General features: G+C 37.8%; 1 protein-coding gene across 1 annotated transcript in view; it reads left to right on the forward strand.

Moving 5' to 3' along the window:
* Positions 1 to 2,824: 2,824 nt before the first annotated feature.
* Positions 2,825 to 12,211, forward strand: part of aacs (acetoacetyl-CoA synthetase) — a 37,782-nt gene continuing 28,395 nt past the window's right edge. The window contains exons 1-4 of the mRNA XM_008418035.3: positions 2,825 to 3,176; positions 5,414 to 5,517; positions 6,150 to 6,270; positions 6,889 to 7,002. Coding sequence (XP_008416257.1) covers positions 3,038 to 3,176; positions 5,414 to 5,517; positions 6,150 to 6,270; positions 6,889 to 7,002 — 478 coding nt within the window. The 5' untranslated portion in view covers positions 2,825 to 3,037. The remainder of the gene's footprint in view (positions 3,177 to 5,413; positions 5,518 to 6,149; positions 6,271 to 6,888; positions 7,003 to 12,211) is intronic.

The raw sequence follows: 12,211 nt of genomic DNA on the forward strand, positions 1-12,211 counted from the left end.
TGAGAAGCCGATTGAACCAAAATTAAAATCCATTGTTAATCCAACGACTTTGCCACGCTTTCGAAAAAATCTGTGGGAAGTAATCAAAACACACTTTGAGAAAGTTTTATTTGACACATTTTGGTTTGCTATTTCGAATTAGTTCTGTGTTGTGTTACGTTCTGCTTGGTGACTGGTTTTCTGCTGCCTGTTAAATATATTTAAGATGCATTTGGATTTCAACGTATCGGAGCGCGTACCACACAATATAATGTACAATGCTGCCATCTAAAGGATGGATGCGGTACAACCTCACTCTCCATTTCGGTATGTGCTAAAGTCGCGGTGTCCTCCAGGGGGCAGCATTGAGGAAGTAATGACTCTTCTGTTGAGTATGTGTCAAAAGGTTTGTAATGCATGAATGTGGGCTTGATGAGAGAATGCCTGTGTTACTGGTATGAAAGAGCATTACTCACACAAAAAAATGAACTGTGGTGTATTGTTGTGTACTATTTATGGAGTACATACAGGTGGAGTACACCAAGAGCCGGAACCTGAAGTGCAACATCAAAGGCAGCAAGTTTAAGTCAGGTCCACACAAAAATCTGAATTAGTTTATTTACATTGTTGCATTAGTAAATGCAGTTATCCTCACAGCAATATGTGTCTGTGAAAAACTCTTATAATAGTTATATTTACTTTATTCAAGGAGGACAGATCTTAAATTGTAAGCAGTGTTGTACAACTGACCTGTAAATATCTTGCCTGCATTTCAATAATTTCTTTTCTTTTTGTGTATTGTGTTCTTTTTCTCAACGAGTTGGAAAGGGTTTGTGCTTGCGAGACAGCAGTGGGATGGGGCTCAGTCAACAAGTTATTCTGGTTACTCCTATGTGGTCCCTCAGGTCGAGCCAGTTAGAGGCTAGAACCTAGAAATCATATTCAAATTGCACTTAGCGACAAATAGAAACATAATTGCAATGCCCAAATCCATGTACAGTCTGCATTTGTGCTGACAACAACAACAACAAAATGACAAAAACATCCCAAAAGATTTAAAAGAGTAAGACAAACTCCTCACAAAGAACTACAGGAATGTATTAATGCATTTGGTTATGCTGTGGACTCAACAGACCCAATATACCTTGTTTTCCTCAATAAGTGTATGACACCCTAAAACACAGAAGAATGCAGAAAGCCACAGATTGATTAGAAAAATCTGTAGATAATTACACACACATGCATGGCCTAGAGAAAACTGACATCTTTGGCCTACAAAAGGTTATGTGTGTCAGAAAACCAATATGCATCATCATAAACATATAGGAACATTATGATGTTTCTGAGTGGTCAGAACAGGTGGTTGCAAAATAATGCCATCAGGATGGTTTGCTTAGGCAAGCTGGATGAAGCAAAGCAATTCCTAAAACAAAATTTGTTGGACATTGTAAAAGACTCGAGAATTGAGAGTAGAAACATGTGACCAGAAGTTCGGTTTAGATCAAAGCATGTTCATCTGTCAGAAAAATTCAAATTCTTACAATATTTCAGTCATTTCTTTTCACTTCCTATAGGGAAAATGCACATGTCGAGGCACGTTTGCTATACAGACAGAGCCATCAGTTGTTTAGGAGTTTACCAGTGAAGCAACGTTTGGATAAAACATTATGTAACTCTTAAAAAACCTGATTATTGGGATCAAATGAACAACAGGCATTGAGGAGGGTATTTTTTTTTCCGCTTTCTGATTGGTCACACCCCTGAAGCTCATCCGACGTCCTAGGTCTCTGATTGACAAGCTGCAGTTCAAACAGCTTTTCTTTGAGCACAGACAGCAGTTTAACGCTGGAGTTACGCCTCCACGCATAGAGCGATCTGTCGGCTGATGTGGGACCAGTTTTCTAAGGACCAATCAATGACCCGGAGAAGTTTCCTGCGCGCACGCCAACATCATCACCTCTGCGCGTTCACGTGCGGGTGACATTCAAGATCTCTACAGCAAGCTGCCGTTCTTATTCAAGAAAGCGAAAATAAGTATTTGGTACAAAGGCAACCCACTGGCATCCTTAATCTGTTCTAATTTGTGAAAATATAAAATTATGTGGACGTTTTGGTACTTTTATAATAACACTATTAAAAACTTTAATTAATCACGTTCTTATAAAATAACAAATCTGGGCAGATGAAACGTCCAAATCTTTTCTATAACATTAAACTTTTGAAATCAATACTTAAAGCAGATAATATATATATTCTAATTTACTAAATGTGATTTTACATTAGAACAATCAACTTCCAGTACTTTTTCCTTGACTTCCAAGTAGCATAACAGGCTAAGTAAATAAAAATAAATAAAAAATCAAACAACAGTAGAACAATGAAACTTGTTCACAAACCAGAAGTGTGGTGCATTTTCGATTAAAACCTGCTTGTTTGTCATTCAGACAAGTAACTTGAAGTGGATGAATTAGTGAGAAGTTTTTAGGTAAGAATGACTAGCAGCTAGGAAACTTCAACAAAATAAAATAAACATATACATCTTAAACTAGAATTTCATGACACTTCAATTTAGTTTAAGTCAATTTAGTAGTTTTCCCTGCACTGTGCATTTTAATTTTATTTGAGTAACATTATTTGATGTGATGCAGTAATGTGAGTGGATGAGATATAATTTTATTAGGCCAAATTCGAACCTTCTGCATAGCAACTGTTATAGTTAATCTTTCACCTTTTCTGACTATGTAAAATAGTCGCTTTAAGGATTTCTAAAGAGCCTTCCTAAATCACACGCAACAGTTTCAAACACTTTCGATCTTGAACACCCAGGCTACGTCATGACGACGGGGGCGTGGTCTCGAAGCTACATTGACATCCCCTCACGCTTTGCCTTTGACTGTACGTTATCTAGCGGAGTCCCGCAGTCTGGAGCCATTCAAACGAAGCAGCTAGCTGGTGAGCCCATTAAACACCTCACCGCACTTCCTGGAACCGTCAGCTGTTTGTGTGGAGCTCGGGACTACGTGGTGTTTTGACTCCTGTGAAGAGGGACGCAGCAAAGATGTCCAAAGACATGGAAGGAAAGGACGAGACAATCATGGATACGGAGAGCAAGGTGCTTTGGTACCCGGACTCCAAGAGGAACACACAGATGGACAAGTTTAGGATACAGGTCAACTCGGACTACGGACGTAATCTGGGTGAGTGGGGAGGAGGGAGGGAGACGAATGGTCCAGGCTCACTGTAGGTGTGCCGGAGACCGTCTAAGTCGGATTTCATTGAGCCTACGAAGCTGCAGACTGAGTTGCAGAAAATAGAAATAGTTAGAGGCGCTGTCTACTTGTTAGCATTGTTTCACCCAACATCTACACCTACGTGACTGTGCAACGTTGCCAAATCTAGACGACTTGGAAGAATCAGCATCGGAGGACTGTTGCTAAGCAGGGCTTCCAGTCTCTACGCCGCGCCCCTTTTGAGTTGTAATTAGCAGATTGTAACAGTAGCTTGGCCTGATTGTCAAGGCTGAAGACTCCGGGCGAGGAAACACAGTGGCCTGCTTCAAATGTGAAAACTGACACTGCTCTGTGGAATGCAGAAAAACGTGATGAAGACAATGAATGGAAAACTGTTATCGAGGAGAGACGCTGAAAGAGGCCTTAATACTTATCTACCGCACAGATGTTGGTGAAAATGATAAACATTAAACAAGAAGAAGCTATTAAACAATTTGTAAGTTATAAAATTAATGTGATGTTTGCAAACTTATCATAACATGAAGCTTTGCTTTGTACAAAGCAGACGGGTTGCATTGCATGTCTCTACACAATTGGTTACCAAACCAAACCAAAGTAATCTAAATTGGTGCTACATCATTTCTTCAAAGTTCCAACTCCACCTAAAGGTCATATTTTTGACGATGTGAGGCAGCCCATGCATTCTCATGTAGAAAATGTAAACTCCAAGCAGAAAGACCCCCAGGCCTGACTTTGAACCTTCTTGGTGCAAAGCACAGTGCTAGCAACTCAACCAGCGTGCAGCATGCCAATGGTTAGTTGAAAACCATTGGCGTGCTTCGAATTTACATCTTATTAAGTCTTGGACAAACATACAGTTTGTTTTAGTTAACATGTTACTACAGTCTTTGAAAAGACAAAATGCAGAGGAAAAACTTGACCCTAGTTAGCCTGGTCACTACAGGACATCAATGATCCAATCCCTCTCTCACCGTTTTCAAACTTGGAAGTGGAACATGACTACATTGGACCTGATATCATACCCAGATGCTTCAGAGATAAAGGGAACACAACCTAAGTGGGCACTTGTTCTTGTTCATCCGCTTCAGTTTGTAGAGGGAGTTCTAAAGTTTTTCCACTCTACTTCCCTCTGAGGTGTTTGTTTCAAGTAAATATTGATGTACTTGTCTTGAATAATTCATTTTCTTGCTGTTGGTGCACATAAGCTCTAAGTGACAGTTAATTAGTTTGTATTTACCTTACTATCAGTATTGATCCGTATTTATTTTAGACTCCGTATTTATTTTAGAAAGGCAGTCCACAACCACTTACAGTTTCAATGAGTTGCTGGACTTTTTTTATTTTTTACATGAATCTACCCAATGAAAGAGTGAGGCTTTCATTTTCAACTGTATCTATAAACTCTTATTTTGAACGTCAAAATTACCAACCCTGTGGATTGTTGGTTTAAGCCAATTAGAAATTAGAAATTTGCGCAAATCCTAATCCAATATATATGTATAAAATATATATACGTATTAAAACCTCTTTCAGGTAATAGAATTGAACTCTTATTTTGAAGAGCACATATGTTAGCTTTATTTAGAAACCATATATAAATCCAGTTTTTTGACTGGTTAAAGGCAATTAGCAAACTAAAACCTTCTTTTAATCTAATCTACACTACAAAAGAGCAAGACTCTTAATTTGAAGAGTAGGCTTAGCACATGCTGGTTCTCCATGGTGATTCCTGTCTTTTATGTGCTCAATAGTTTTCTAGTCAGTACTGTGGTTTGCACCAGTCCTGTTTGTTTTTGTGAGAAAACGTTTTTTCATGAAAAATTTAAGCCATAACGACGGGTAGAAAAATGTTGCTCAGGTGACTTAATATATTATCCATTTCCTTACTGTTTGCAACTGAAATGCTAAGGTTCACGAAAAGAGGGATGGGGACATTGTGTAGAGGAAAAGTGTCACTAAAAGGAGAGTTGGTCATCTTCGTTATAGTTTTGTCAGTAGCATAAATATTTTCTTAAAATCTTGCCACCCGTTTTTGTCGTACTCCTCCCATGACCTTTAGGTTCTGTTGCAAGCATCGACTTCATTGAGGACCGTTTCAGGAAATGGTATTTGATGTGTGACTGTGTTCAGATGGGTGGTATGTTTCCAAGAAGAATCATATGTTCAAATTGTGTGTCTTCTAGCAAACTACAATGATCTCTACCAGTGGTCTGTGGACTCGTATCCAGAGTTCTGGGCAGAGGTGTGGCGCTTCTGTGGAGTTGTCAGCTCCAAACCTTATGAAGAGGTAAGCACAACCGAAAAGTAGTCGAATATGAAGGGAAAGTCAAATTATTTCAGATTCTGCTTGAAAATTACAGCTGCAATCAGTTTTCATTTTGTACACTTTCCTCTTATTTCATATATTAAGATATTAAACAACATTAAAATGAAGTCATCATACGCCTCTGATGCAGATCTTAATTGTGAGCGTAGTCATGCCCACTATCACCCTCTAATTGCTGTTCGTTATATAGATAATCTGTAGTTTCAGGATGCTGACACGACTTTAAGGCAATAAACTAACGCAGGATTGACACACCTGTTTTGTACACATGGATTTTATATCACCCTGCACTAAATGACCACATTTTCTACCTGATATGGTCCTTCTGATATTCATCTTGGAAGACTGGACTGTACGACAGTAAATGAGTCATTTTGGAGCAGTGATGCTCTGTGGGTGGGGCCGTTCCCTCACTGGCAGCTTGTTTGGACATTTACATTTAATTAGCTTCCTTTTTTGGAGAAGTATTAAATATGCAAAATTGGAATATTGACGCGGGAGTTTACAGAGTCAGAGAAACTTGACAGAACAGACTGAAATGATTCGGTTTTTGACTCCTTCTTCCCCTGTGTTTTTGGTGCCGGTCGCACCAGGTGGTGGACGTATCCAAGCGGATCTCAGACGTTCCAGAGTGGTTTAAAGGAGCCCGACTCAACTTCGCCGAGAACCTGCTTAAGCATGCCAACCAGGACAAAGTGGCTCTCTATGCTGCAAGTAGGTAGACGTATGAAGCCGAGCTGAATAACACTGCATCATGTTACATGCGAAAGAAAGAAGGCTGGATTTGAGAGAAGTGAATTGAGGATGCACTGGAGCACTTGAGTCGGTGTGGTGGTGTGCTTCTGACGTCATTTCGTTATTAGATTAACTGCTGCTCCTTTCCCTGCTTCTCAATGTCACTTACTAATGGATAGGTCTCTCTTTATTTGTGTGTGTGTGTGTATTCTCTGGAGAGTGTTTTGTACATGCCCAGCCTTCCCGAGAAGCTGTAATGTAATTGTAGAAATACCCATTGATCAGGATGCTGTGGAGCCTCTGTAAATGTCAGTAAGATATTGCATAGAGAGATGGGATCCGTTTTCTTGTCTGCTGCGATGTTCTTACCAGATAATCACTCACCTGCCGTTTTATTTGCTATGATATTTTCCTGTGTTGGTGTTATCTATCGTGTCTTTCAGGGTAACAATTTTTAGCAATCCCTTATTCACAACGACTTTTAAAACCTTAATAAATCCAATCAGATTGGTCATTTGCATTGAAGGTATTTGTAATGTAGGCACTTTTCTGTCTCGTGGTTCATGTATTAATTCTGTTTCTATGTCTGTGTAACAGGGGAAGGGAAGGAGGAGATCGTAAAGGTAACATTTGGGGAGCTGAGGCGTGATGTGGCAGTGTTTGCTGCAGCCATGAGGAAGATGGGCATTCAGACTGGAGACAGGGTTGTAGGTGAGTCTGAGTGCAACCATCTGTCTTTTAGCTGGAAAGAAAACAAGAACTTCTAGAATTGGTTTGTTGTAGTCCTTTGTGTTCATAACTGAAGTTTTTTATCGCTTTTCTCCAGCTCAGGTTGGAGAAAAAGTTATTACTGTAGGAAAGCCTTAAAAATGTCATGTTTGAAGTTTCCCCAAAGCCATATAGGCAAACATAGCAAACAAGTGCATTAATGTTTGAACGCCTGGTTTATGCACAGAATGCTATTTGTGTCAGAAAATACAACAACTTTGCACATCAACCAGAAAACACATAATCAAATTGATGTTCACAGATCTTCTGCATCCAATGTGATGGAGCTATTTTGTAAAAAAAAAAAAAAAAAAAAAAAACAATCAGCAAATTTTCAGTGCCCAGATGTGCAAAGACTTGCAGTGAAAGTTGTTTATGGAAAGTATTTGCTGTGAGAGGGTTATATACAAATGCATATTGACATTTTTATTTTTCTAATTAAATTTGAAAGCATCAATAATTTTACTTCCTGCACTTATGCTCCACTTTATCATGCTTAACCAATCAAGTTAATTTGTATGGGACATTTCAGCAACAAAGCAGGTCAAAGTGCTTTACTTCATAAAAACACAAACATCAACAATTGAGACGTTACATTTTGCCATTTGACACCATTACACAGATTGAGTTATCATATAAAATTTCAATCATACTTATGGAACTTTGTAGTTGTTCAAGTGATATGGATTGCTGGGCATTTTAAGTGACTTGCACTTTTTCTGGATCATATAATTTTTTTACCTCTCTGCTGACATTTTCTTCTTATTCCTTTGTTGCACATTGCAGAAAGAGTTGGGTATTTTTTTCTGAAATGTTCAGTATGTGTTCGTGTACTTCCTGTAATGAGGGCGGGGTTTTTTTTGGCAATGGTTGCAGCTCTCTATGAATGTCACTATTTATTTATTCACAGTTCATATTTGTACAAGGAGGGATGGCTGAGGCTGCATATTTTACTTCAGCACATCCTGTTGAAGTACATTCACACAGAAGCACACATTTATGACAGGAAACATAACACTTCAATATGCTCCAGTATTGAAATGGAAATCATTATTTTAATTTGCAAAAAGTTGGGACAGAGACCCATTTCTGCATTTTAGGACTAATCAGTACTAATAGACACAGCATTGGTCTGTTAATGTGTCTAATATATATTTCAGACATGGAATATCAACTCTGTGGCTGTAGATTTTATTTGGTTGGGAAGCAATTTCCAGTAAAGTTTAGTGAGGTGCAATGATGAAATTATGAAGAAATCAAAATTTATGTTGCCATAAAATTTAAACATGCCTTGGAGACAGTGGCTTGCAAAACGACACAAACCACCCACTATGTTTTAGTCCATATTATCTGTCAGCCTTCCCTAGTGTGGTATAATTTAAATGTTCGGCTTGATTTTCAGCCTGATTACTCACATGTGGTTCTCTAGCCAACTGACAGGTTTTTTTTTTCCTGATATCTGTTTCCTGAATAAAAAGTTGTTAATAGATTTAAAATGAGTTCAGTTCAATTTTAACTTGAGAAAGAATTGAACTTTTAACTAATCTGCACCAACAGTAGACATGTTGTCATACAACAAACATCAACTGATATCTTTCACATGTCGGCATTGGAGGAATGTATATTGCTCTGTTTAAGTTGTGCCATAAAATAAGATTTCAGGTAAATTATTTAAGTGATATAATGATTTTCCATCAATCAAGAAAAACCCATTTGGGATTTTTAGTCTCTCTTTCCAATCTGAATAATGTGCAATAGGTTTTTGTTGCTAAATTGTATGTTTTAAAGCATATAATTCTACTTTAGGATTCAAGTTGAATTAACAGAAATTTCATCGGCAATATTCAGTGCATATTAATGTTGTTATTGCATCCCATGTAACTCCTTCTGAACACTGCAGCTTCCTTTTTGTTTTGGCAGAAATAGATATTTTGTTCCAGCAGGACTCTCTACAGTTTTCTTTCTGAAGGTATAACTTGATAAATACAGCTGCAGCCTAAAAATAACTTGTATCCTGTTTTTCAATATTTTTATGCAAAGTAGTTGGTATTAAGTGCAAAGCTAACACTAGAAGGTTTACTTTTTATTTTGGAGTGACTTGTTGATAACTTGGTTGTAATATATTTCAAAGTGGCTGCAGATAATCGTGTGGACAAAGTGTAGATTAAAAGTCATTGTGCTTCATAAACGTAGTGTTTTGCATAGCTTAGTAAGTAAGTATTAGTAAGTATTAGTTATATACCAAGGTGTGCCAAAGTGTTTCAGCTGCTCTCTGCTGAGTCATCTACCACTAGGACAGTTCTTAGGGCACATTATGCAGTGGAAGTGACATCACACAGGCAGACAGGAAACTGCAGCCAAAACAGACTATTTCCTTGTAAATATCTTTGCAAAGTGTGAAAATAATTTTGTTAGTAAAACCCAGATTAATTTTGTCAACAAAATAATGAACAGACTCTAGAAAACAGCTTTGCACGCTTTAATACGAAACGGTACAACATTTTTTACAAAATTGTTGCCCAAAAAATTGGTCAAAACCAACCACCCTTGAACCTGTGGTTGGTTGGTTATACTACAGATAGATTTGAATTAAATATTTTAAAATACCTTCTGACTGAAGTTAGCTATTTCACATATACCTTCTGAAATGTTAAAAACCTCTGAAGCTGCTGCTATCATGTGACTTGGTCAGCTGTGTGTATGAATGCTGGTTTTTATTATACAAATGGGAAAGGTGGTGGGACTGTAGGAATAAAGAAAGAGGGAGATGAAAAGACTCTAAGTTACACTTTCTTTTTCCTCCATCTCCATAATTTCCCTCACTGTGGTGCATGTGTGTTGAACACAGAGATGTCCTTGTCCCCAGATTGCATCTTCAATGTCTGCAGTCTAGAAGATATATAAGCACTTAGCTGATGAAATGAGCTTTGCTTTATAACAGAAGCTGGCCAAACGCATGCACACACTCATAGACATTTTTCGTTCATGCAGCGTTTAAGTATATTGATCTTCTCCTTAGCATTTTCATGCCTAATATAACTCTGCACAGTGTTTAAAAACCTATTTTGACACACAAACACTATGGGCTATTGAAGCACTATAAAACCTCAGTGTTTTTCAGTCATTGAAAATGTGTAAAAAAAATGTCAAATCAAGCAACATTAGCAGACTTATTATGCAAAATTGTGTTTTCTAAAGCAATGAGCTTGTGACAACTTCATTAAAATCCTAACTTTGACTTGAACAACAAATTATACAAGTTGTATGGGCATTTTCAACATTTCTAAAAGTCTGTGTCATGCTGGTATGACCGGTGATAAAATTGTGTAGCCACAGCTTCAAATGCGTAAGACGCGTTGCAGGAAAGATATTTTTTGTCTTCAAATGCCATTCAAACAAAAGGCTGTTACATAATAGTGTGACAGGCCTGTTACAATTCACAGTGCTTACTAATTTGTGACAATCTCCTGAGGTGAACCAGGGGCTTTGAACTGGTGGTTCAGTTTCTACCCCATGCTGTTTGGGACTTTTCAGTTGATTGTGAGACATAAGTAACTTGTAGATCACAGAGCAAAAGAATGATAGATAAGTCTGTCTTATATTGTCTTTGTTTAGGTTGGATCTTAACAGATTGTAAGGGATAAAAAGTATCTTATTTTATTTTGTTTTTTTTATTGGCAAAATTAAATCAAAGACTTGCCAGACCTTGTGCCGATAAGAAAGATGTCCGTGGAGTCAGTGTATAAAAGGTAAAGTCAAATGCTGCTAAAGTTTTTCTGTGCTGTTGGGATCTGAATGTATCCCTAAATTATAATATTTTTCATAGTTTTGCTACATTATTTTTTTGGGATCTATTAATGAGCTTTACTGTAACACTAGTTGTTAAAAAATGTTAGATTTTAGAAAATTCTGCACGTCTGAATAATTAACGTATCAACATTGTTGTTACAGCATAGCAAGACAGTGATTCATCACAATAGCCACACAGGCATGTTGTCGTAGTGAGATCAGGATTCATGATGCAATTTTTCCCGCTCAACAGTAAGAGGGTAATTTATGAGATGAGCCATCGGAGCCGGTGTAGCAGGGCGGTGATCCGTCAGCCGAACGTGTCATCCTGCCTCGATGAGCTTCCTGCTTGCAGCGGGAGTCGGCGCAGCAAGCAGACGTGGCTGATAAGTCATGATTCATCAGACGTCACGGTGCAGTTTCTGTTTGCCTTTGACCATTCAGACTGGAACTACTGGCTGTGTTATAGGTTTAGTCAGTCAGATTAGATATACGTTATCAGTGAGACGGTTCTCTGTTTAAAGGTAGCTCAGGAGCTTCCATGTTGCGCATGGTGTGGTCTAATTTATTTTATGACATAATAAAGTTTAGACTCTCTTCCGGTGAAATGAAACTTCAGATCAAATCTGTGTGCAACAGATGCTTCAGTGTTACTTATATAATGTGATTGAGAATCTTGCAGAGTCATGATAGAGCTGTGCTGAGATGGAAAATAAACCTTGTTCACGACAAGAATTTTTCATTACTGCTCTTTGTTTTCCACTAGACAGCTGATGTCTTATTGTTTGTCCTAATGGAGGAAAAAAAGTAGAAATATTGCCCCTGGTCAGGATTTTTATACATTTTGTTTATTTTCCGATTACGTTTGAAATACACTAAACTAAGACTGACTAACAAACTCTTTAAGCACTAATTAAGAAGTCATGATGCTGACTTCATCATAAAAAACAAAGAAAAAGAATTTTATTTTTAGTCATCCCTCAGGTCACACATTATCATCTTCTTGTCTTCATTTTCCTCTTTTGTTCTTTATTCTTGACTTTTCCTATTAATCTTTATGGGGTAGAAGTTCATAAGCTTCTTACTTCTTCCTACTCCTTTTCGAGCATGCTGTCTTTTGCATTCCTTGTTCATGTGTGTGATTTTATACTTCTATCGTTTTTGAAATAAATCTTGAAGTTGGTAGTGTGCGGTGGCGTACACATTTACTGTCTCCTGTGGTATAGGCTTATCCTGTCAATACCACAGTAAGGTGGAAGGTAAGTGAGATAAGTGTACATTAAAACTCAATTGTCTGTGATTATCTTTTGGTTCAAAACACACCCATTTGTTTTCAGGAAGTGAATTTATCCATTGGTTGAAT

This window comes from Poecilia reticulata, chromosome 9 (assembly GCF_904066995.2).
Source record: "Poecilia reticulata chromosome 9, P_reticulata-male-v2, whole genome shotgun sequence".
NCBI classification, from domain to species: domain Eukaryota; kingdom Metazoa; phylum Chordata; class Actinopteri; order Cyprinodontiformes; family Poeciliidae; genus Poecilia; species Poecilia reticulata.